Below are 23313 nucleotides of genomic sequence, written 5' to 3' on the forward strand. Positions count from 1 at the left end.
CTTCCATTAGAACATGTACATGTTATAGGACAAGTCAAAAAATATAATTGGCACGTTAAGGTTTGAAACAAGTAAATTCAGTAATAGGCTTTAATAGCTCTGACACTGAATAACTGTTTTGGTGACTAAAACACAGCTTGATAAATAAAATTATATGCATACATATAAAAAAGAAGCCATTAACATTAAATTTATTATCATTATATGATATTATATTTCAGTATGTCAACCTCTGGTAAGTGGCATCTTGTACCATTGAATGGCACTGTAAAAACCAGTTACTGGCACTAAATAAAGATATAGAAACGTCAACTGTTTAAATCAAAGGCACCTCATGTGCTGTTACACATAATTGTATAGGCCTAGGTACTTTAAAGTGTGTAAAGCATTAAAGCGATTTTTGTAAAAACAACAACACTGTATGGCCAAGGGTATAGAATTGCTTAGAATAAGATTACACAAAAATAGAAAAAAGGCTATTACATACAGTTGAAATACATATGAATTCAAGTGTTCATCAAACTGAATGAATAGCATTTTTAAAGCTTTTAAAAAATATGTTTTCTGTAGCTAACATTTCAGAACTGTCTATGGTGAATGACACAATACCCAGTAATGTAGCTGGATAAAAAAAAAAAACCCCAACAACATTATTCATTACTTACAGTGGCAATATCACAGCTTGACTTATTGTTTACTAGATTTTTTAATGTGGGTCGTAAAACTGGTTCTTACATTAGAATTTACAGTTTGCGGAGAATATTCTCCGGAGAATTTTCTAGCAGAGAATATTCTCATTCTCGAGAATGCTCTCCGGAGAATATTCTCACCTCACATCACTAGTGATAGCATTGATCTCACCCTGAAAAAGAGAAGCGGTTGAGATGCTTGCTGCCAACCAGTTAAAGTGTTACTTGGCATTTGGACCGAATTCACACCTGGGAGAAGCAGCCCAGGGATCCCTGCAAACTACCTTATTAACCGTCTCAATGTGTTGCCTCATTTTAACAATAGTTTGCTTTGTGTCCACAGTTGGAAAATTCTGAGTTCTGCCTGAGGCCCACCACCACGATTTGCACTGAAATTGGAAGCGGCGTGAACACCAGATCCTTAAGCTAGCTCGGCCTGCCAATCTGCCCACAATGTCGGGACCTGTGCCAAGCAGGGCCAGAGTCTACACAGATGTAAATACACACAGACCACGAGAATACTGGGATTACGAGTCGCACGTTGTTGAATGGGGGTAAGTGCCCACATTAGTTTACTGGCCGTGTGCGGCCCATGTTGGGTTTGGGGGATTGGCCCTGGTTCCTTCTGTATTCGCAAAGTGCTGTTTGTTTCAGTAGATGTAACCTAGTGCTATTCCCCACATTTTGTTGTGGGGAGGAGAACTTGGGAATTCTCTTGTTAGGGGAAAAAGGAAATCTGTAGAGAGAGGGGCTACTTAGCTCTTCAAAGGAGAGTCTGTTGCTCAGTGGTGGGGTACAAACTTATCACATTAAGTTCCTGGCATTTTTGTTAAAAGGATAATTGGAGATGAACATCTGCCTGAGACTTTGGAGAATTGTTGAGCAGCTGGTACTGGTCTAGGTTGGCCAGTGCTGTGACTCTGTTCCAAGTTGCTTTGTTGTTAAAATAGCATTTTATTATTCTTGCACCATCAATCTGTATGGAGCAGTGCAGAGTAATATATTCAAATTTGTCCTTACAGGGGAGTGAGGGGGGCGGACCTCTAGAAACATTCTCTAATGTGTCCACCTTTGTGAATAATCTGGCGACACGTTTTGAAATAGTGATTTTGGAGTGGTGCATAATGTCCTTTGTTGGCTTTGTCTTTACAGTAATCAAGATGACTACCAACTAGTCCGGAAATTGGGCCGGGGCAAATACAGTGAAGTCTTCGAAGCCATCAACATCACAAATAATGAAAAAGTAGTTGTTAAAATCCTGAAGGTGAGCCTCTAATGTTTTGGCGGCTGCTGCTGCAAGCAGAAATATTTTTGTGCATTATGTCCAAGTTGGTTCTTGATAATGGGTAGGGGTAAAGGGGACCCCTGACCATTAGGTCCAGTCGTGGCCGACTCTGGGGTTGCGCGCTCATCTCACTTTATTGGCCGAGGGAGCCGGCGTACAGCTTCCGGGTCATGTGGCCAGCATGACTAAGCCGCTTCTGGCGAAACCAGAGCAGCGCACGGAAACACCGTTTACCTTCCCGCCGGAGCGGTACCTATTTATCTACTTGCACTTTGACGTGCTTTCGAACTGCTAGGTTGGCAGGAGCAGGGACCGAGCAACAGGAGCTCAGCCCGTCGCGGGGATTCGAACCACCGACCTTCTGATCGGCAAGCCCTAGGCTCTGTGGTTTAACCCACAGTGCTACCCGCGTCACACATGATAACGAGTAGCCACTTGTAAAGGACGTAGAGTTCATATTTTTGAGGGACGTGTTACAGCCAGTTTGCAAGACCTTGAGTCATTTGACTGTTGAGGGCAGGTTTCTAAATGTTGTATTGTGATGGGTGGGGTGGCACTTTAATGACTGGCCTCTGCCCTGACACATTAGTGTGGGTCGCCATTGGCAGCCCCATATTCCCCAACATTTTCTGCAACTGTCATTTGGATGTACACTGGGTATATGGTGGAATGATTGATGTGATTTTATACTGTAAACCAGCCTGTGATCCTCAGATGAAGGGCAGCATATAAATTTAATAAATAAATTGAAGTGAAGTGATGGGAAAAACCCCTTGCCCAATTGATAAGCTTTTAAAGCTGCTCTACATTTATAGGATATATGAAAGGCATACAGAATTAAGAATATACACATGATATAGAGCATAAAACACTACAACGTACAAGCCAGCAAGAATTAGAATAGCCTAATTCGAGAAGGCATGGGGGAAAGGAATGAAGTACTCCCATGCTTAGGGGTGCAAGCTTTCAAAACTAAGTGGGTGGTTGTGAGAGATTTAAGGGAAATAAGGGGAAGTTGGAATTAATTTGGAAAATGTTCCGAAAATGCTCAGAATAGTTGAGAGAACATAAGCAGCAGATGGGCTTCTGGCAAAGCAAATGTTTCAACTGGACTGAAAATACAACAACACTCTAGTATTTTCAACAGTAGTTGAAAACCCCTCTATCTCCCTTTGGAGAATAACAAGTTGTTAAAGTCTCCGCTCCTTAGGTTGACACCAAATGGCCGTTTAGAGCTGCTTGCATGAAGCCCAGCTTTCTCTTAGAGTAGAGGCAGTAATGAGCTTGCTGAATGTTAATGATTCCCTGGCCTTACTTGTCCTCTGCAAATGTTCACCATCTGGTTTTGAGTGGCTTTCTTAGCAGCAGATGTTGGCTTTCTGTCGCCATTGTTCTCTTTGGCTAGTAGAACTTCGCTGGCAACTTCACACTGGAATTTCCCTACAGTTGGTGGTTTCCAGCGTCTCAGAGAAGTTTTAGACATGATCTGGAAGCTGCTTGAAACATAATCTGGCAAACGGCACAACATCGCCCGCGGTGCAGCTGAATCCTAAAATTCCTCTCCCTGCTCGCAGATTTCAAGTGCTTTCTAGGGTTCCACCTGGAAGGCGGTGTGTTTGTGTGTGTGCTAAATGACTGCGAAGGAGTGGGGAGGGGGAGATGCTGCTCACTGTGTGTGCTGAGAATGGGATAAAAAGCAACAGATTTAAACCTTTAGGAGATGCACGTTAAACCTTAGGATAAAGCAGAGCAGGAAATCTCCTTTTAGATTGCTGGCAATTTATATCCCTATTTGTGTGAGCTTGGTCAATAAAATTGGAGTAGGTAGCGCAAGCTGACTCAAAATAGGCACACAAGCCTAAAATCGCAAAACATTTCAAGCAGCAGCAAATTTTTTGGGGGGGGGGGCTTGAGCCTGGGCAGCCCTGATTGCAGGCAGCCAGTAACCACAATGATGGCTTAGCACAAGAATGGAATAAAGTCGCCTTGCGTATCTCTGATGAAGCTTAGGCTTTGACCAAGGTTAAGGCAGATGGTGAAGCAGGTGGCCTGGCTTAGCTTCTCCCAGACATGACAGCTGCCTCGGCAAGAGGTTCGACGTTCACCACTTGGTGGTCCAAGCCGCTACAAGCACTTATGGTTTACTTGCAGTATCTTGTAAGTGGCTGAGAGGCCTGTTTTAGTGGGAAGGACAGAGCAGAGCTAGACATGAGCAAACAGGGCAGGCAGGTGAGTACCCCATGTTCTTATGCAGAAAGCTTCATGCAAGCTTTCAGTGAACTCTGGACTTTCCAGATGTTTGGGACTCCAAACCCAATGGCTGCGCTGGCTGGGGCTAATGGGAGTTCCTGTCCAAAACATCTGGAGGGCACCAGGCTGGGGAAGCCTTGAACTATTTGGGCTCCTGAGTATTTATTACACGGTTTGTTAATTACAAGTTGGAGGGTAGCAATTAAGTCTTATTCACCAAGATCCAAAGAGTCTCTTTAGATGTTCTCAAGGGCTTGGGGCTTAGTATGTTTTTCTTCATAACCTCAGCTTTCCACACAATATTCCAAACTGTTTTTTAGTTTCCCCTTTATTTAAGAAGTGTTTTGTCATGCAACAGGTGTGTGTGTGTGTGTGTTTTGCAGTTTTGAGAGAAACAAGCCCAAATCCCCTAAGACGTGGTTCTTTGTGGCCCAGCCATTGAAATTAACGGTGGCATTTCTTCTTCACATGCTGCCCAGCTTAGTATATGTGTTCATGCGATGTTGCAATGGCTGCTGGGCCATTCAGAAAGCGTTGGGCAAATACGTGAAAGGTGGCCTTATTTAGGGCTACTAGCTGTGAGAGGTGGAAATGATGGTAATCTCAATACTGAACTTCTGGTGTTGAATGAGATGGTCATCTTATGCTGCTTGTGAACTCCCTGGCTTGCCTCATTCATTCCATTCGGATCAGATGCTAGGAGCTGATTGAAGTATTCATCTGGCCTGGTATAGGGATCCATGGTGTGTGTGCATAAGATAAACACACACACACACACACACACACACACACTTTAACCCACTTTTTCAGGTGTGACACAGGCTTCCAAGTTGCAGTCAACAGTTTAAAATGAAAATTGGGTAGGAACTCACAGCTAGATTGTTCTTTGTAAAATTAAAAAGATCTAATAATAAAAACCAGGTGCAGCAGTACTTTCAAAGCTGCAGTGGGATTCTTTCCTGCACTCTGACTGGCTTCACTTGGGCTTTAAACGTTGCCTTGGGTAAACGGGCATTTCTCTCACCAGCCTGTGAAAAAGAAGAAAATCAAGCGTGAAATCAAAATCTTGGAGAACTTGCGAGGCGGCCCCAACATCATCACCCTTGCAGATATAGTGAAAGACCCTGTGGTGAGTAGCTCTGAGGTTCTGGAGCAGCTCCAGGACTGCGCGGTAAGCGGAGGGGAGAGAGAAAGCTGTGACAGTTGGTTTGTAAAAGGACTGGACAAACTCCGGGGAGAGAGAGCCATCAGTGTTTAGGAGTCATCATAGCAGCCCTGCTCCTGCAGAGAGAGCCTGCCTTTGAGTGTCAGGTGCTGGAGACGAAAAAGAGGTAGCTGCCATTTGTTGGAAAATGAATGCTAGACTGGACTGGGCCTTTGGACGAGAACTAAATTCAAAGTGCTGCTTTTGAGCTATAAAGCCTTAAGCGGCTCAGGACCGCAGTAACTCAGGGACTGCCTCTTATCATATGAGCCTGCCCAGACCCTGCAATGATCATCGGAGGCCTTCCTTTGTGTGCCCCCTCCTCAAGAGGTGTGGAGGGTGGCAACACAAGAACAGGGCTTCTCTGCAGTGGCTCCCCATCTGTGGAATGCTCTCCCTAGGGAAGTTCGCCTGGCGCCTTCATTATACACCTTTAGGCACCAGACAAAAATGTTCTTCTTTAACCAGGGATTTGGTTGTTACATCCTATGCCCTTAAAAAAAAAATGAGGGGGAAGGGGGTTATTAGGTTGTTTTTGCTCTTATTTTTATTATTATTTATTTTGTGTGTTTTTTTACCTTCTATTTTTATGTTGTGAACCGCCCTGAGACCCTTTGTTGTGAACCTTTGGCCCTCCAGAGGTCCATTGGACCTCAACTGTTGAGTCCTAACCAGTTGGGCTAATAGGCAGGGATGATGGAACGTGAGGGCCAGCAGCAATTGGAAGCACCACAAGTTCCTCGCCTCCTTTCCGGCGGGATGCCGAGAAAGGTGTTCATCTTCAGATGCCAGTAGGACAAGGCAGATTGTCAAAGAACAGCTTCTTTGCTTGTGTCTCTGACACCGATGACTTTCTGTGTGTGTGTGTGTCTGGTGCTCAGTGTTGGGAATGCAAGTGTGCAGTCAAGCTGTATATCTCAGCATTTCCGGTTACGCGGTCCTTTTGTGGAAGGGAGGAGAGGTAATGCGCCCCTGCTTGAATAATCTGTCTGCACTCACAGGAAATGTGGGCTGTGAAAGAGCTCTGGGGGGCTGTGCTTTTAGTGGGTAAAAAGCCTGCCGAGTGGGCCAGCTTGTGAATTACAAACCCCCCTCTCCCCGTTTATCCATCTGACTGTGAGAAAGAGGTAGCAAATGCTTCACTCGAATGGGGTAGCAGGTTAAAAAGAGCACAGAATTGTGTACACGTATGAGCTGCTTTTGTCGTCCCAGGTAATGACACAGCAGGAGAACTCCTAGCACTTTATTAAATATAAAACATGTTGGCATTTCAGGCATCTATTGATCATAAGATGCAGCATTACTTCCGCACAGCCCCGCTCCCTGTTTGCTCTCTGGTTTTCCTCTAATCCTATTTTCGAATTGCTTAATCAGATCAGGCCTTTTAATCAGATTAGCTTCTCTCAGAGGAAGCTCCCCCTCCCTGCAGTTCCTTCTAGATTTTGTGGAAATGTGGGCTATTGCATTTGGTGTAACTACAACTAGTCAGATGCTTGAAACCTTCTGCAGAGGATGGCGGAGAAGTGAGGTCATGTATGTGTTGATAAGTATTAGGCCTATAAAGCAAAGAAGGTCCCAACATGACTGACTGTTTTGGTTTCCTCCTCCTAGTCTCGGACCCCAGCCTTGGTTTTCGAACATGTAAACAACACAGACTTTAAGGTATGGTTTGTCACTCAGCCTTTGGGGTTTTAGAATATTTAAGGATGGATGCATGCCTGGTTTTGGGGATGCTGCAATAGTGAATGTCCTATATTGGCAGAGGGTTCAACCCAAATGACCTTTTGAGGTCCCTCCCAATTCTGATTTCAATGAAAAGGAAATTAAAAATGTAAGTCATTTTTGGTAAAGTGCGATGAAGTTACCCAAGGCCAGTTACTTCCACCAGATAAAAGTTTGTTTATTCCAGCAAATAACAGTAGCACCCCCATGTTCAGTCTACAAAAGGCACTTTGAACTTGGCATTTCATTCATTTATTTTATTGTGTGTCTGTCTCTCCCTTCCTGCCAGGTAGCTCAGGGCAGCACAGGTAGTTCTCTCCCTCCTTTCCTCCATTTTTATATTCCCAGCAACCCTGTGAGGTAGGTTAGGAACTCTGTTGTTCATCTAGAGCAGGGATGTCTAACAGGTCGATCACAATCTACTGGTAGATTTCCTTAGCGTTGGTAAAATAGAATTCCCCCACCCCTGCTCCATTGTTGGTCAATCTCCAGCTAAAAAGCTAAACAACTTTGACCTGAACCTCTAAAAAAACAAAACAAAACAGGATTTTCCTCCCTAAAAAAGCTCAACAGTTTTGCCCTGACCCTCCCAAAGGGGTAGATCACTGCCAGTTTTTTATTCTGTGAGTAGATCACAGTCTCTTAGGAGTTGGCCGTCCCTGATCTATAACCAAGAGATGAACACAGCAAGCAGGTAGTTAGTGTGCATGCATGGAGGTACGCATGTGTTACTTACAGGTCCCCTCATTAGGGAGTCACGATTGGCTGCAGCCTTGTCCTGAGTGTACACTTGGTAGCTATCCAGGTTGGTCTCCACCAGTGCCTTTTTTCTAGAATAATAGGTGCCGGTACTCACCATGAAGTTGTTACAGTAAGTGCCACACCTTTTAACAACAACGAAAAGGGGTGCCGGTACTGCGCACCCTTGAATACCCCTTTGAAAAAAAGCACTGGTCTCTGCATAATGTGTGACAGAGCCTCAATAATGTCCCCAAATACCGAATTACCTTCCTCATCACATGCCCCATAATGGATGACAAAAAACAAACCCCTAACCCCCATAATTTGTTGCTTGAAAACTTAATTTTTTAACATTGATGTCTTACAGCAATTATACCAAACGTTAACAGACTACGACATCCGGTTCTACATGTATGAAATCTTGAAGGTGAGTTTGCCTTTCCCCTTCCTGTTTGAGATGGGAGGTAAAGCATGAGGTTGGCTGAGAAATGGCAACCAGCCACCCTGAGGAGTTGAAGGAGTTCTCTCTTCCATTGGTTATTCTGAGGAATCTTTGTGTTCCAGACATAACCTAACATTGCCCAGGCAAATCCTGCTTGCCTCGGAGCCGTCACTTGTTCCATCGATCCATTACCATGATTACCAGAAGTGCTAGTAATGTTTAGCATGGATATTGGCGCCTGTTCTTGATGGCTGTCAGTACTTCGCTCCGAGTGCCATGTGGACTGTCCATGTGATTTATTAGAGCAGGGCTGCAGAGCTTAAGCCCAGGAGCCTTATCAGGCCCTTTGAGGTCTTTGGTGCAGCCTGTGGCATCCTCTTACCATGCACATGGTTGAAATCAGTGTTCGAAATCAGCTAGGCATGTTTTCGACTGGCGTGGGTCCATTTGCGATGACATGGAGATTTCTAGATGCCAGTTTGTTCAGCGGACATCTCCATCTGCCTCTGGCCCTTCCACATTTCTTACGCAGGCAAGCAGAAGAGCTTATTCATTGCATTGACCTCCTACCTTTTCCTCCAAGGAGTGCAAGGTTTACCCCTCCTCCTCAGTTAATCTCTACAACGACCCTGTGAGGTAGGCGAAGAGGCTTCGGCTGACTCCAAGGTCATCCAGTGAGCTTCATGACGGAGTGAGGATTTGAACCCTGATCTCCCAGGTCCTAGTCTGACACTCTTAACCTCTACACCACACTGCCTTCCTAGAGTACTTCTGCTATGGTGCAGCAATATAAATTAAGTAGGCAGATCAATACGGGGAAAGCAAAATGCCACTTAGAGAAGGGTCTGAAATATAATCCTTGAAGGTTGAATTTGTTTTATTCTGGACTGTCTTGATGTTTTAATGTGTGGTAAACCACTTTGAGATTTTTTTCAAGATATAAAGCGGTATAGAAATGAAATTGATGATGATGATAATAATAAACCCCACTGCAGTAAAATAATGCTGCCTAGACATTCCGTTGTGGCGAACATAACCTAGGTTTAAGGTGCCATTTGGCGATGAACTTAAATATCTGGGGTTCTAACGCTGATTGAAATCCCTTCCACTTTTTTCAGGCCCAAGACTCACTTTTAACTCAAGCATGCATTTGAGGACCCAGTTCTTAATCTTCTACCATATATTTGCAGGGTGGTGGTTCTCCTGTAGGCAAAACCTGCCTTGGATCAGGCCATGACCCACTAGCAGGTCCCAATCCCCAGCAGTTGAAGACCAGTGCCTTGGAGCTAGGAAGTTGATGCCTTGCATATAGGGCAATGGGGCAGGCTTGGCAATAGATGCTGCTGAAGCTTTTGGCCTCTCCCAACATTCCCAGTTAATCATGCGTGGGGAACCTGTGCTCATTGACATGTTGTTGGACTCCAACTCCCATAATCCCTGACCATTGCCCATGCATGGTGACTGGGGCTTCCGGCGGTTGTAATTTAACAGTGCTTGGAGGACCACATGTTCCCCACTTCCCCACTCCTGCTTCACAACACAGCTACCTACTGTAGCTTCAAGTAACGTGGCAATCTGAGAGCCTTTCGATAGGAAGGAGGGCTAACTTTCAATGGATCCTGCCTGCCTGCTCCAGTCAGCCTCTGCAGCCTTATTTAGCTTCCCACCTGCATCACAAGCATTTTTGGTTGGAACTTGAGACCTTTTCTGTTTTGTTGTGTTGTAAGTTGTGCAACTCCCTCTTGAGGGAGGTTTAAATAGCTTCCTTCCTTTTCGACCAGCTATTGGGAACTCTTCATCTGACATTCCCTTGTGTGTCTCCCCACTCAACTGGCACTCTTGTCCTTTGATTCCGCTCCTGCGTTTTTGCATTGGGGCGACCTTTGGGAAGGCTCTGTTTAGGGCTGCAAAGCACCATGCGGATTTTCATACAGATAAAGTTAAAACGAGCGAGGTGGGGATCTGATCTCTGATGTCCGCGGGCATCTGGTTGGCCACTGTGAGAGCGGGATTCTGGACTAGGTGGGCCGCTGGCCTGTTCTGATGTTCTTAGGCTCTTGTTCGTGATCAACATGCCTCTTTTCCCCAGGCCCTGGACTATTGCCACAGTATGGGGATAATGCACAGAGACGTCAAACCCCACAACGTCATGATTGACCATGAACACAGAAAGGTAAGGCTTGGGGGTCTTTGTCCTCTGTTTCTAGTCGGGATTTAATTGTGGCGGAAGCAAAATTCCTCTGGTGCACTGCTGCTCTTGCTGCTGCTGCTGCTGTGTGTGTTTGTGGCCTGTTAGTAGCAGGAGTGGAAAAGAGATTTCCAAAAAGAGATTAGTATGGAAGGTAGGAGTGAAATCTTGCACATTTAGCTTCTGCAAAACTCCTGTTGGCATTCAGACGTTTTACCTTCATTGAGTACTTTACCTACCAAAGCTGCTCTGGGTATGTGCTGCAGAACCCTGTCGTGTTGCAAGCGTTCTGGAGCATGTCCCAGAACAGAGTTGGTTCATACAGGATACTGGTCAAGCCTATTGGACTTCACCCCCATTCTTTGTGAACTAAGAGTAAGTTATAAGGTATGTTCCTTGTGGCTACACCTCACAAGGGGAAGCTGGTGATGGTGGTTGGTTTGTCATTCGGGGGGAAACATGACCACTCATTTCAAGGTACAGTGTAAAATGTTAAAGATACTGTTATTTTTATTATTCTCGCTATTTATTAAATTGGCACACTATTCATCTGTAGATCTCAGTTCACAATATATCGGTAAGGAGCACAGATGTTGAACAGCAGGATTCCCCAACGTGGTTCCTCCTGGACATTTTGGACTACAGCTCCCATAGCCTCTGAGAATTGGCTGTCCTGGCTGAGACTGATGGGAGTTGTAGTCCATAACATCGGGGAGGACACCAGGTTGGGCAAAGGCTGGTGCATGGTGTGCCGAGAAGGAAGAAGGATGTTTTCTGCAGCTCCCATTTCAACTCTTCAAGGGTCAAATTGATTTTTTTCAGTTTCTTCCGTTTTGTATTTTTCTCTTCCCCCCAGCCTGCTCGTCTAATTTACCCTTGTGTGAACTTTGAGCCGAAGCTATTCATTGCTGTAATTATTGATCTTTCATCTGAGAAACACTGCTTTTTGGTGGTTTGACTCCTATTTTCCAGGCCTTGGCTACTCATCAGAGCAGAATTATCCTCTGCCCTCCTACTCCTCCCTCTCACTCACAGTTCAATAGTTCGATTGCACTATTTTTGTCCCTGACCACGCCAGATGGTGTCAGTTACGTTTTGCGCTTCCGCTCAATTAAATCTTCGCATCATTTCATAACATTCCATTTATTTCTGATGCTGTTATTTCCTGCAGCAAGCAATCTGCACAGTCACTGGAAGATGCAGGCCAAGGTAAAGAGGTTTCTGCTCCTCCTCCTCCTCAATCTCCTTTCCCTTTTCCCCTTTTAGCTCCGGCTAATAGATTGGGGTTTGGCTGAATTCTATCATCCTGGCCAAGAGTACAATGTCCGAGTGGCTTCTAGATACTTCAAAGGCCCAGAGCTCCTCGTAGATTATCAGGTAACTGTCCCAGCTACGGAAATAATCAGGTTTGTGGAAAAGCAGCACAAACAATTAAAGAACACAAGCACATTCAACCCTAAGGTTAGAAAAATCAGTTGAACGTTTCTCTTTCCCCCTTCCCCTCCAGGTAGAACTGCATTTCCTTCCATTCTCATTTTAGACACCCCTGGTGCTAACTGCATCCTTACCTATTTAGCTTTCAGTTTGGGTGTGGAATTGATGGAGGGTTCATTTCGTTTACTCTGCTCCAAAGAGTGCTGGCTCCTGCCTATCTGGGGCTTGCAGGGGTGTAAGGCAGGAGGCTGTCAGCAGGTGGAGCCAGAGTCATCTAATTCTGGTTTTGCCCGCACCGCGCTCCTCCTCGCTGAGTTCTGCAAGGTCAGCACTGACACTAAAGAGGAAGAAGGTGACGCCCATTGCCCTCCCTCTGGTTGCCAGAAAGCAGGCAGGCAAGTTGGGGTTGGCTTGGATGCAGATTGAGGTTGGTGGGGAAGTGCCCCATTCTTCCCAATGGACCAGTCTCTGGGCCTGAATGGATTGTCCCTGTTTGTAACATGGCAGTGGTCACAGCAGCTCTGTCTCAGCAGATGAATCTGCTTCTCTCTCTTGGGTGTTGTTCCTTGAAAGAACAACAACAACAACACTTTATGATTTATACCCCACCCATCTGGCTGGGTTTCCCCAGCCACTCTGGATGGCTCCCAACAGAATATTAAAAATACGATAAAGCATCAAACATTAAAAACTTCCCTAAACAGAGCTCCTTTCAGATGATGATGATGATGATAATAATAATGTATACCCCACAATCTGGCTGGGTTTCCCCAACCACTCTGAGCTGCTTCCAGCAAAATATTAAAATACAATAATGTCTTCTAAAAGTCGGATAGTTGTTTACAGTGGTACCTTGGGTTAAGAACTTAATTCGTTCTGGAGGTCTGTTCTTAACCTGAAACTGTTCTTAACCTGGGGTACCACTTTAGCTAGTGGGGCCTCGCGCTGCTGCCACACGATTTTTGTTCTCATTCTGAAGCAAAGTTCTTAACTCGAGGTACTATTTCTGGGTTAGCGGAGTCTGTAACCTGAAGCGCCTCTAACCTGAAGCATCTGTAACCTGAGGTACCACTGTACTGCCTTGATATCTGATGGGAGGGCGTTCCACAGGGTGGGCACCACTAACGAGAAGGCTCTCTGCCTGGTTCCACTAACACAGAATCGTAGAATTGGAAGGGTCCAACCCTCTGCAATGCAGGACTCTCAACTAAAGCATCCACAACAGGTGGCCATCCAGCCATAAAAACCTCCAATGAAGGAGTGTCCAATCCTTCCAATGAGCACTCAGATTTGAATAACCCCTGAGGAACTACAGGGACTCCTCACCCTGAGGTGTGTATTTTCTTTGTGCCAAGCTGGTTGCTGTCAACTTGTCGTGGGGATTTGTTTTCACTCACAACAGGGCTTGGTTTGCGGTGTTCCTTTTGCCCCTTTTACGCCTGTTAAGTGCACCAGACCGATGGGCCTGCTTTTGCTTCCTTTGCAGATGTACGACTACAGTTTGGACATGTGGAGCTTGGGTTGCATGCTCGCCAGCATGATCTTCCGAAAGGAGCCCTTCTTCCATGGTCATGATAACTATGATCAGGTGAGAGAAAGAGTGAAAGAGATATGATGGTGATGTTCAGGCACAGGGCTTTCTCTTCCTCCGTGACTTCTGCATGTTCTCAGCTTCCCAAGGGTTGGAAAAATCAAGAATTCACTGGATTGGCTCACATGTACGTTTCTCATTTGATCACTGCCAACTCCAGTTAGGACCTGCACGTATGAATGGTGCTACCATGGGTCACAGATATAAATTTCAGTTTCTCTTTCAGTCTGGTTTCCAGTAGATTTTAGCTAGCACGTATTGGCTGCAAGCTGACATGAAGCAATGTACATGGGTGGTATTCGGCTAAGCCAGACTCAAGATTTATACTTCACTGGGTGTGCTCTGAATATGGCAGTCTGATGCCAGCCCATGTTCATCCAAAGCTACCTGCTCCCTTGCCCAACAGATCTCTTGACCAGAGGCGTAGCAAGCCCAGGTGGTACCCGGTGTGGAATTTTTTTTTGTCACCCTCTTCCCCCCCCCCCCCACGACAGCTCAGGGAAAGCTTGGAAGTCACGGGTGGGCGACAAATGTCTGCCCCCCCTTCCTCTGCACCCCCACGCCCGCGACTCCCAAGTACCCTGAGCTGTCGGGGGAAAGGGGGGAGCTATGCCGCTTTGCTGGGGCACTGGCAAAGCTGCGCAGCTCGTCCTCTTGGGAGCCACAGGTCCCGTCCATCCTCCTCCCTCCCTCCCCAGCTCGCTGTAAAGCAGCAAAGTGGGAACCGCTTACAGCAAGCAAGGGAGAAGGGATCCCACCGCCGTCCGTATGGCACTCCAGCGGCGCTGGTGGCAAACCGCTACGCACAGCGCATGCATGCGACACTGCACATGCGTTGTATCTAGCAGTTTGCCACCGGCGCCGCCTGAGAGCTGTATGGACGGTGGTGGGATCCTCTGCTCGCGGCTGCAGCCGCGAATGGAGGATCCTCCACATGCGATGGCGCGATGGCTGCTTGCGCTGCCGCACTCGGGAAAGCACCCCACGGGGTGCCTTCTTGTCACCCTCCCAGACGTGGAACCTGGGGTGCACCGCCCCCACCTTGCGACACCACTGCTCTTGACTTGCCCTGCAAATACTCTCGACGGGGGAATGAAGAGCAGCTGCCAGGGATTGTCGGGCGGATGACAGTGATCATATCCTGTTTTCTAATATCTCACAACTGCCCCGAGAAGCTCGTGTTTCTGCCATGGGGGAAGTTAACCTCCTGGTTTCTGAAGTGGCTGTGATCACCGTTTTCCAGCTGAAGTTGCTTATTTGGGGAAATCACATTTCACCAAAGTCAAGATTGGTGTTCCCATGTAAGGTTTTTTAATGGCACTTGGTGTCACATGGGCCTGTTCTGTGGCTGACACAGGGAGGTTCTTTGTGTGAATTTAGAGAACTCGCTCTTTAATGAAGTGCATTTTGCCCTGTCTCTCTATAGTTCAAGCACATCTTTTTCAGCAGGCATTTGGAAAAGGAGAAACCTGATGGCTGCTGCTATTAGCAGCTGTTCCTTATTGATTTGCTACTTGTTTTTTTTTTTAAAGCATTAGTTGCTTTATGGATTTTTTAAAAAAATCCCATTTGCTTGTTGTCAACCATCCTGTGGCTTGTACACAGGGCGGTACATAAATATCTCAAAATATAAAGATGAGCTGTCATTATAATTAACACTCATATAGTGCTTTCAAGGGTTTAGAGCTCTTGGCCTTTATTACCTAGCTGTGATCCTTACAGTGACCCTGTAAGGGAACTCCGTAATGTTGTTCCCAGTATTGGCGGGCTGGTGGGTGGACTGAGGCCGAGAGGGAAGAGTGCCTTGCCCAAAGCGAGATCGTATCCAGAGGCAAGACTTGAACTGGAGGCCTCCCCGATTCGTTGCTCCGTCTCCCAGCCACTGCGCTTCCACATGCTGGCTTACGCCTTCTGTTCACAGTTGGTGAGAATAGCTAAGGTGCTCGGGACAGAAGACCTGTACGACTACATTGACAAATACAACATTGAGCTTGACCCCCGTTTCAACGACATCTTGGGCAGGTAAGATGAGATTTATTTAACACAGTGGTTCCCAAACTTTTTGGGGCCATCCCCTCTCCAGTTCCATAAACCAATAATATAATAATAATAGTTGGCTGCCCAACTGACTAGGTTGCCCCAGTCATTCTGGGCGGCTTCCAACTAAGAACACAATAAAGCATGAAACATTAAAAACTTGCCTAGACAGGGCTGCCTTGAGATGTCTTCTCTCGCTGTCTATTTAGTGGTCTGGAAGGGACATGTCCTTTTCGCTTCCTTCCACTTGCATCTCCAAACCATGCAGTGCCAAAACTGCTTTGTAAGGCGCTACAGAAACGGCAGGCGACTTGACTTCAAGTTACTTGTGTGCGTTCCTCTTTCCATTCTTAAGAGCCGCTGACAACGTGCAGAAATACTTGTATGCTGGTAGGGTTAACAGAGGCTGTCCAAGGGGGACTCATCCATTCACTCTGTGTTCTCCCCCCCGCCTGGCTCATAGGCATTCCCGCAAGCGATGGGAGCGCTTCGTCCACAGCGAGAATCAGCATTTGGTCAGCCCCGAGGCCCTGGATTTCTTGGATAAGTTGCTGCGATACGACCACCAATCCCGTCTGACGGCGAGAGAAGCCATGGAGCACCCTTACTTCTGTGAGTCTAGCCCTCCATGGGCCCAGCTTTTCAGACTTTCAAAGGGGCAACGGTCAGGGAGGAGGGAGAGGTGCACCAGAAAGGGCATTCTGAGCCTGTTTCTCCTTCCTAGAAAAGCCATGTTGGCGGTGGCACACAAAATAATCTGTGAGCTGCATATGGCAAAATCTCATCGGAGCCGAGCTTGATTTGGGGCGGTAAAAGGAGGTGGGGGAAAGTAAGCTGCCCGTTCCCTCCCATCCCTGAGCTTCCGAAACAACCCATCTGAATCCTGCAGTTCTTGTGAAAATATTCCACATTCATGAAGAATCTGCCTCTTGACTGTCAGGCAATTTTGCAGCCGAAGATGCTGCTTTGTGTCTCAATATTACAGGGTGAGTCTTTTAAAAGAGGCCCCATGGAACGTGTGTATTCTTTTAAAGGACTCGCCCTGTATATGTCCTGTTGTCACAAGGACTTGTGGGAATAAAAGTGTTTGGGGATTTTGCTTTCCCCTTTCCCATCCCCACCAGTGGGAAGCTCTCTTAGGTATAGTGAAACCTGTTTAGATCGCACTGGTCCCAAATCACACTCCACAATTGATCTACCAGTGAGTTGCCATCCTGATGAGGGATGTTTTTAAGAGGAGGCAGACAGTTTGCCTTGCCTTCTTTTCCTCCATCCGGATAACCTCCAGCTCAGGGATGAGATATCTCTGCGCTGCAGCAGCCCTGGCTTTTCGCACCTACCAACAAAACCTGGGTTCTGCAACTTATGTGAACTATAGCTGTTAGGAAACGGAGAGTAATTCAGCAGTTGTCATGCCAAATCCAAACCACCAAGCTGCATCTCCAGCAATACTTGCCTTCCCAAAATGCAAGGCTGCATGTGTGACATGGGATTCTTGCCAGTCCTTCCCATCCATATTCCAGCTTCTCTTCACAGCCTCTGTGGCTGGAGACTTCCCTGCTTAAATAAATGAAACCTGTGATCACCAGCTGTAGGGCTGGGTGATACCTGGTTTTCAACATTGTGATATACCAGCAGCTAAATACCACAGTGTGCTGATATATCGTGATGTATGGACTGTTTTTCAGCTGCTTCTTCCTCCCCACCATCTGCAGGCAATTTGGGCAGGGAATACATCGTGGCTTCCCGGCCACCGCAATGCATTTCCAGCTCATAATGTCTGAAACCGGTATTGCCATACTGGTTTCAGACAATTTACCAATATATCACCCAGATCTAATCAGTTGAATGGCATGCAATATGTGTGATTCAAAAATAACGGGAGTGCATCCACCCCCTGTTCTAATCAAGATGCCTGGTTTGTTTGTGTTTTGCAGACCCCATAGTGAAGGACCAGGCTCGGATGAGCTCAACCAACATGCCGGGCAGCAGCACCCCCGTCAGCAGCGCCAGTATGTTGTCAGGTGGGTCCACAATCGGCCACGCTCGTGTCTGCACGGGCTACTGGGCCTCTGCCGGGCAAGCCTCATCCCACAGCCAGAGGTGGTACAGCCTGGGAAATGCTTTAAACCCCACTGTTCCAGCTGTTTGCATGAGTTTGGTTGATTGATTTGAGTTTATGCTGCTTTCCCACAACAAACTGTGGCCAAATCAGTTTCCAGAAAGCATTCGGAACACAGATACACAAAAGACAGAGCCCAAGTGTCAGTGCCATTTTCCCCACTTGCTTTCAAAGTGCCAGGACTCCCAAAGGGGCTGGCCGGCACATGGCTCGCTTATCACTTGATAGCTTAATCGTCAGGTGGTGGTACATGTGAAAGAACCATCGCAGATTGATTTTTTATTTTTTAAAGCATTGCTTTGATGCTTTCTATGGGATGCGGGTGGCACTGTGGGTTAAACCACTGAGCCTTGGGCTCTCTGATCAGAAGGTCAGCGGTTCGAATCCCTGCAACGGGGTGAGCTCCCGTTGCTCGGTCCCAGCTCCTGCCAACCTAGCAGATTGAAAGCACTCCAAAAAAGTGCAAGTAGATAAATAGGTACCGCTCCGGTGGGAAGGTAAATGGCGTTTCCGTGTGCTGCTCTGGTTCACCAGAAGCGGCTTAGTCATGCTGGCCACATCACCCGGAAGCTGTACGCCAGCTCCCTCGGCCAATAAAGCGAGATGAGCGCCTCAACCCCAGAGTCGTCCGCGACTGGACCTAATGGTCAGGGGTCCCTTTACCTTGATGCTTTCTCTGTGTGGCTGGCTTATGTGTTCAGCAGTGAGTTAGCAAGCATTTCTGCAGTGGCCCAAAGGTGCTGGGCTCTGACAGGGCCACTGGCCCCACACTCTGACGCGAAACTGCCCCCTCTGTGGCCCTAACACTCTTCTCCTTCCCATCTAGGGCTTTCGTCAGTGCCAACGTCTTCACCCCTGGGACCTCTAGCGGGCTCGCCTGTGATAGCTGCTGCCAACACCCTAGGTATGCCAGTTCCAGCTGCCGCGGGAGCCCAGCAGTAGAGGAGGACACCCCGTCTCCCAGATGCCTGACCGGAGCCGGGTTGGGGCCGAGGTCGTTCCTCCACCCCCTTCCCCAGGACAACAGCAGCCGCTTGTGGCCGGCGTTGTGGGGAGGGAGAAGGGAGGGGATGGAATGCTTTGGAGGAGTTATGTCTGAACAGTTGCTTGTGGATTTATAGTAGTTCAGTCATAAAAAAAAGAAAAATATATAGGCCGATTTTTCCCCTTTTTTTACTTGAACTTTTCGTATCTCAGGGGGTTCCCTGACAAAATCTGCAGATGGAGTATTTCGTGGACAATTCTCCCCGCCCCCAACACTTTCCCTGTTCCTTTTATTATTTGTAAGATCCAAGGCCATACGCCTGTGTATCTCGAGGGTCTCGGTTCTTGCCGGAAAGCTCTCCCTCTTTCCCCGTTCCTTCCTGCTGGCTGATGCCGTGTCAGGGATGGGGTGAGGGGTGAGACTTGCAAGGACCTTTCGCTTTCTCCCCCTTTTGGGAATTCCTGCGTTGTGCTCCTCAAAAGGCAGCCGGGACGGACGAAGGTCTTTAATCAGCGGTTGCGCCGTTTTTGCCTCTTTGCGATTGACAGCTAGAGTGGGAGGAGTTTCCGCTACCAAAAAATAAATATTCTAAGTTGCAGCAAAAGGTTTGTGGGACGGCAGCTTCCGTGTAGGAAGGGGGTCTTCTCCTGTGAGCCCCCGTGGCTCACCGGCAGCACCTCCCCCCTTGCACGTGTCCTCGTTCGGAAGTTTTCATGTTTCTGATCCAAGTCAGAAGGAAGCTGCCTTGTCCCCTTGAAAGGAGTCTTGGCATCTTCCCATAAGTCGCTCTCTCTTCCCCGCTGCCCCCTGGCAAGATCCATCAATGTCTTCTTGGTTTGGTATTTTGGAAATGCATTTGCCAGTGGGTATCTCTCTCTAAAAGCAACTCAAGCTTCTGGTTGGCTGGTTGGTTCCGCCCAAACTGGACCATGCAAACTGACAGTGGGACAATTCACCTACTCACCTTCCTCTCACGTGCCATGTGGCGAGAGATGCCGCTGAATGCTGGGGTTTTGTTTTTTGCTTTTCCTTTTATTTTTAACCTAACTCGTGGTCTTGTAAATAGAAAGCGGAGGGGTGGGGGAGGTATGAACAGCCTCGAGACTGACAGAGAAAGGAAAAGAGAGCAAAGAACAAGATGGTAGACCTGTCAGAAACCCTAGCCGTGGAGAGCATCTGCTTCCCCCTGTGAGCGTGTGTGTATATAACTCTTGTTCTTCCTATGCTGAAAGATCCAGTGTTGGAATTCCTTGATGTAAATAAAACTGTTGGGGTTGTTGTTTTTTTTTAATTTATCAAAAGGTTAGGTTTTACGTTTCCTGTGCAGAGGTTCTCCCTGAGCCAGCGCCACGCTTGTTAAAACTCAGCTTGCGGCCCTCCGATCCACGAAGCGGGGGGCTTGGGGGGGTAGGTGGGTAGGCAGGGTCAGGCCGCTTCTCCTTCACTGTCTATTTTGCACCGTGCACAGATTTGGTTCTAGTAGCAAACAGCGCTAAGAAGCCTTACCAGAAGCGTCTCACAAGCCAAAGCATCGCCTGGACCCTCGGCATACGTTTTTCCTTTTGCACCTCGGCAGTGCTGGAGTTTAGAGGGGTGGCTCTCTGCGTGCTGCTGTTCAGCGCCTGATTCAAACCACTGATGGGGGAGACTTGGAGGCACAGCAGCCCCTCCCCGTTTCCTCCAGAGTTGCCTCCTCGTTCGACAACCACTTCAAGAGGCGGTTTGCCTCCGGGGGAGCACCGATCACTTGATTTTTCAATAATATATGCAACTTTTGGGGGTCGGAGTTAGGTAACCACGTATTTCTTCCTGTTTTTATTAACTTTGCTTTCCCCCCCGTTTTTGTTCTTCTGGGTTGTGACACTTTGAGGGTGTGGTCGAAGCATGAGTGAATTGCATAGCGAAGAACATGAGACCCTGAGCTGCGTTCTCCGTTGCCTCCCCACCACCGCCTTGGAAAGTTAGTTCGGACTTAAAACTTCACGCAGCAGTAGCTTATTGGAAACACTGGTGGGAAATTGTAGTGGTTCATGGCCTCCTGCGGATGTGGAAGCTAGGCCCATGCTAGACAACCTCTTCTTGGCAACAGCCGGTGACTGAAAGATTCAGCATTCAGAAATGTTGTGTCCATCTTTGCACGGCATGGAGAGACCTACAAAAAACCTCTTCAAGCAGGCGATAATTTTCCCTCCTGTCACCTCCTTGGCAAATGGGGCTAAAGGGTATCCTAACGTTGCAGACCAGTTGAGCGGAGAGCCCACCCAGGGTGCAGATTTCAGTAAGCATCCAACCTTAAATCATGAGAAGGTGAGGGGAGAGCAGGAGGTTTCTGATTCAGGGAGCGATGCAAACAAATTTCCTTCTCCGTGCTTAATGCCAGTTTTGCTGCCCACCCAAGCAGCAGTCTTGAAAGGAGCGCGAGGAAACTGCAGATTGTTAACAGCATCTGTGTTGTAAATTACCTCATCTGTATACCTTGTATCAGAACACATTTTTTAAAAGGATTTCTCAGCACTTCCTGGTTTCACCGCGCGCGTCCCCTGCATTGTGTTAGATGGCAGGAAAATCAATTGCCAATACAGATAGTCTTGTTGGCAACTTAACTTTAAAAAAGGTTTTTTTAAAAAGAAGAAAAGAAAAAGTTTTTTTTTTTAATCTTGTTTGAAGTGATCCTTTTTATTTTTATCTGTTGAAATTTAGATAATTATTATTATTTTGTTGTTTTCCTTTTGAATTTATTGGTTGTAATTGTATTGTACTTGTTCAGAACTAACCCTTAACTGTGCTGGGAAGAAGTTGTGCCATGGAGGTCTTTAATTTTTTTAAAATAAAATAATTGAAACTAAACTACACCCCAGCCCAGTAGTCGCTCCATTTTAAAAGCAGGCAGTAGTGGGGAATCCTCAGGGATTTTGTGGTTTCCGCACGTGTGGTAGAGGGAAGTGAGGGGCAGGTGGAGCTCGTCCACCTGGGAACAAAGCCCATCTAGGAGAAGGAACTCTCTGACCCTAAACCTCTGCAGCCTTGCAAGATATCCTCAGGAGAAGAAAAGGCTCGGGAGTAAACCTCACACAGATCTGGAGTGGAGTCCCTAAGGTGGTTGGATTGCCCCTTGTATGCTTCATCCTGGCAACTCCTGCAGCCAAGCTGGTGCCAAACTCATTGTCCTGCTTTTCTGTGGATCCCATCAGTGAGGCCGAGAGAGAGGTCTTGTCATCTGGGCATCCCAGGACCTCCATACATACTGCCCAGGCTTGCACCCTGGGGAGGTCTTTTCGGTGCTGCAAACAGCCAAAACAATGCAGGAGGAAGTTATGAGTTACCGGTCTCTGCAGCCACATCAGGCTCTGATTATCCAGTGGTTTGACTTAACCTCTGGAGGTGCCCTCCACTGGCTCTCGAGACAGGCTGATGCCACACAAAAAGAAAGCTCTCGCATCCAAGATTTGCAGAGGTATTGACCAGGCCAAGTCCCAGCCAATTGGTTGTGTTCTTTCTGTGTCCTGCTAATCAAAGAATGGAATGGCGATGTTGTGCCTTCTTTCTTTGGACCAGGCTGGCCAGCAGAGGGTGATGAAGCTCCATCTGCTTTTTTTTCTTTTGCTGTAACTTTGTAAAATTTATTTGGTGTCTCCCAGCTGTTTGTCTGGAGCTATAAAGAGTCCTTTCTGGGTGCTCCTATATGACTAATGTGACCCAATCTGAGTGGTTTATCATCTTCACTTTTCCACCCTGTCCATCTTCAAAAAGAGGATGGGATAGAAATTATTTTTTAATTGTTCAGTCACTCCTGCCTTCCCTTCATTTTAATTTTGGTTGGAACCCTTCTGCTATTTCAAACATACACCCAGTTACCGCTTTCCAAACATAATATGCTCTCAATGAATTGTTTGGCGAGTATTTGCATGATGAGTTGACGATTTCCATTAATTCCCGTGAGGAAATCTCAAATCTGTTCTTGACCACAGAATTTTGACCTCCAAATGACGGGAAAGAAACCAGGGAAACCCTCTGAAACCTTGCAAACATGGAAGGGAAAAAAATGCTCTCTTACATGTCCGACCTCTCTCCACCATAATTTCAGGCAAAATGACTGCCGCAGACCAGCAAAACAAAAAATAAGGCTCACTTAAGCCTGCTTATTTTTTTTACAGCACAACACAAAGGTTCAGCAGAATGGACATTGAATCTGCTCCGTGTGTAGTGAGGTTTGGGTACTGATTCCTTGTGTTTGGATAAGTAAATTTTCATATAATGAACGTTTGGGTAACAGGGCCTCCGCTTATAAGCAACTTCTCGAGGCTTCTTGTTGTTTAGTCGTTTAGTCGTGTCCGACTCTTCGTGACCCCATGGACCAGAGCACGCCAGGCACTCCTGTCTTCCACTGCCTCCCGCAGTTGGGTCAAACTCATGCTGGTAGCTTCAAGAACACTGTCCAACCATCTCGTCCTCTGTCATCCCCTTCTCCTTGTGCCCTCCATCTTTCCCAACATCAGGGACTTTTGCAGGGAGTCTTCTCTTCTCATGAGGTGGCCAAAGTATTGGAGCCTCAGCTTCAGGACCTGTTCTTCCAGTGAGCACTCAGGGCTGATTTCCTTCAGAATGGAGAGGTTGGATCTTCTT

The 23313-nt window shown here is 47.0% G+C and overlaps 1 protein-coding gene across 2 annotated transcripts in view; it reads left to right on the forward strand.

Moving 5' to 3' along the window:
- CSNK2A1 (casein kinase 2 alpha 1) overlaps window positions 1–21542 on the forward strand; it is a 43409-nt gene extending 21867 nt beyond the window's left edge. For both annotated transcript variants that reach the window (XM_081011454.1, XM_081011455.1), the window contains 12 exons: window positions 1033–1243; window positions 1842–1953; window positions 5252–5353; window positions 7040–7090; window positions 8259–8318; window positions 10423–10506; window positions 11788–11898; window positions 13442–13543; window positions 15468–15568; window positions 16047–16195; window positions 17521–17607; window positions 18532–21542. In XM_081011454.1, the coding sequence (XP_080867580.1) occupies window positions 1143–1243; window positions 1842–1953; window positions 5252–5353; window positions 7040–7090; window positions 8259–8318; window positions 10423–10506; window positions 11788–11898; window positions 13442–13543; window positions 15468–15568; window positions 16047–16195; window positions 17521–17607; window positions 18532–18647 (1176 nt within the window). In that variant the 5' untranslated portion in view covers window positions 1033–1142 and the 3' untranslated portion in view covers window positions 18648–21542. The remainder of the gene's footprint in view (window positions 1–1032; window positions 1244–1841; window positions 1954–5251; window positions 5354–7039; window positions 7091–8258; window positions 8319–10422; window positions 10507–11787; window positions 11899–13441; window positions 13544–15467; window positions 15569–16046; window positions 16196–17520; window positions 17608–18531) is intronic.
- The last annotated feature ends 1771 nt before the right edge of the window (window positions 21543–23313 follow it).

The sequence above is a fragment of the Podarcis pityusensis genome, assembly GCF_964106645.2.
Source record: "Podarcis pityusensis genome assembly, chromosome: 6".
Lineage (NCBI taxonomy): Eukaryota > Metazoa > Chordata > Lepidosauria > Squamata > Lacertidae > Podarcis > Podarcis pityusensis.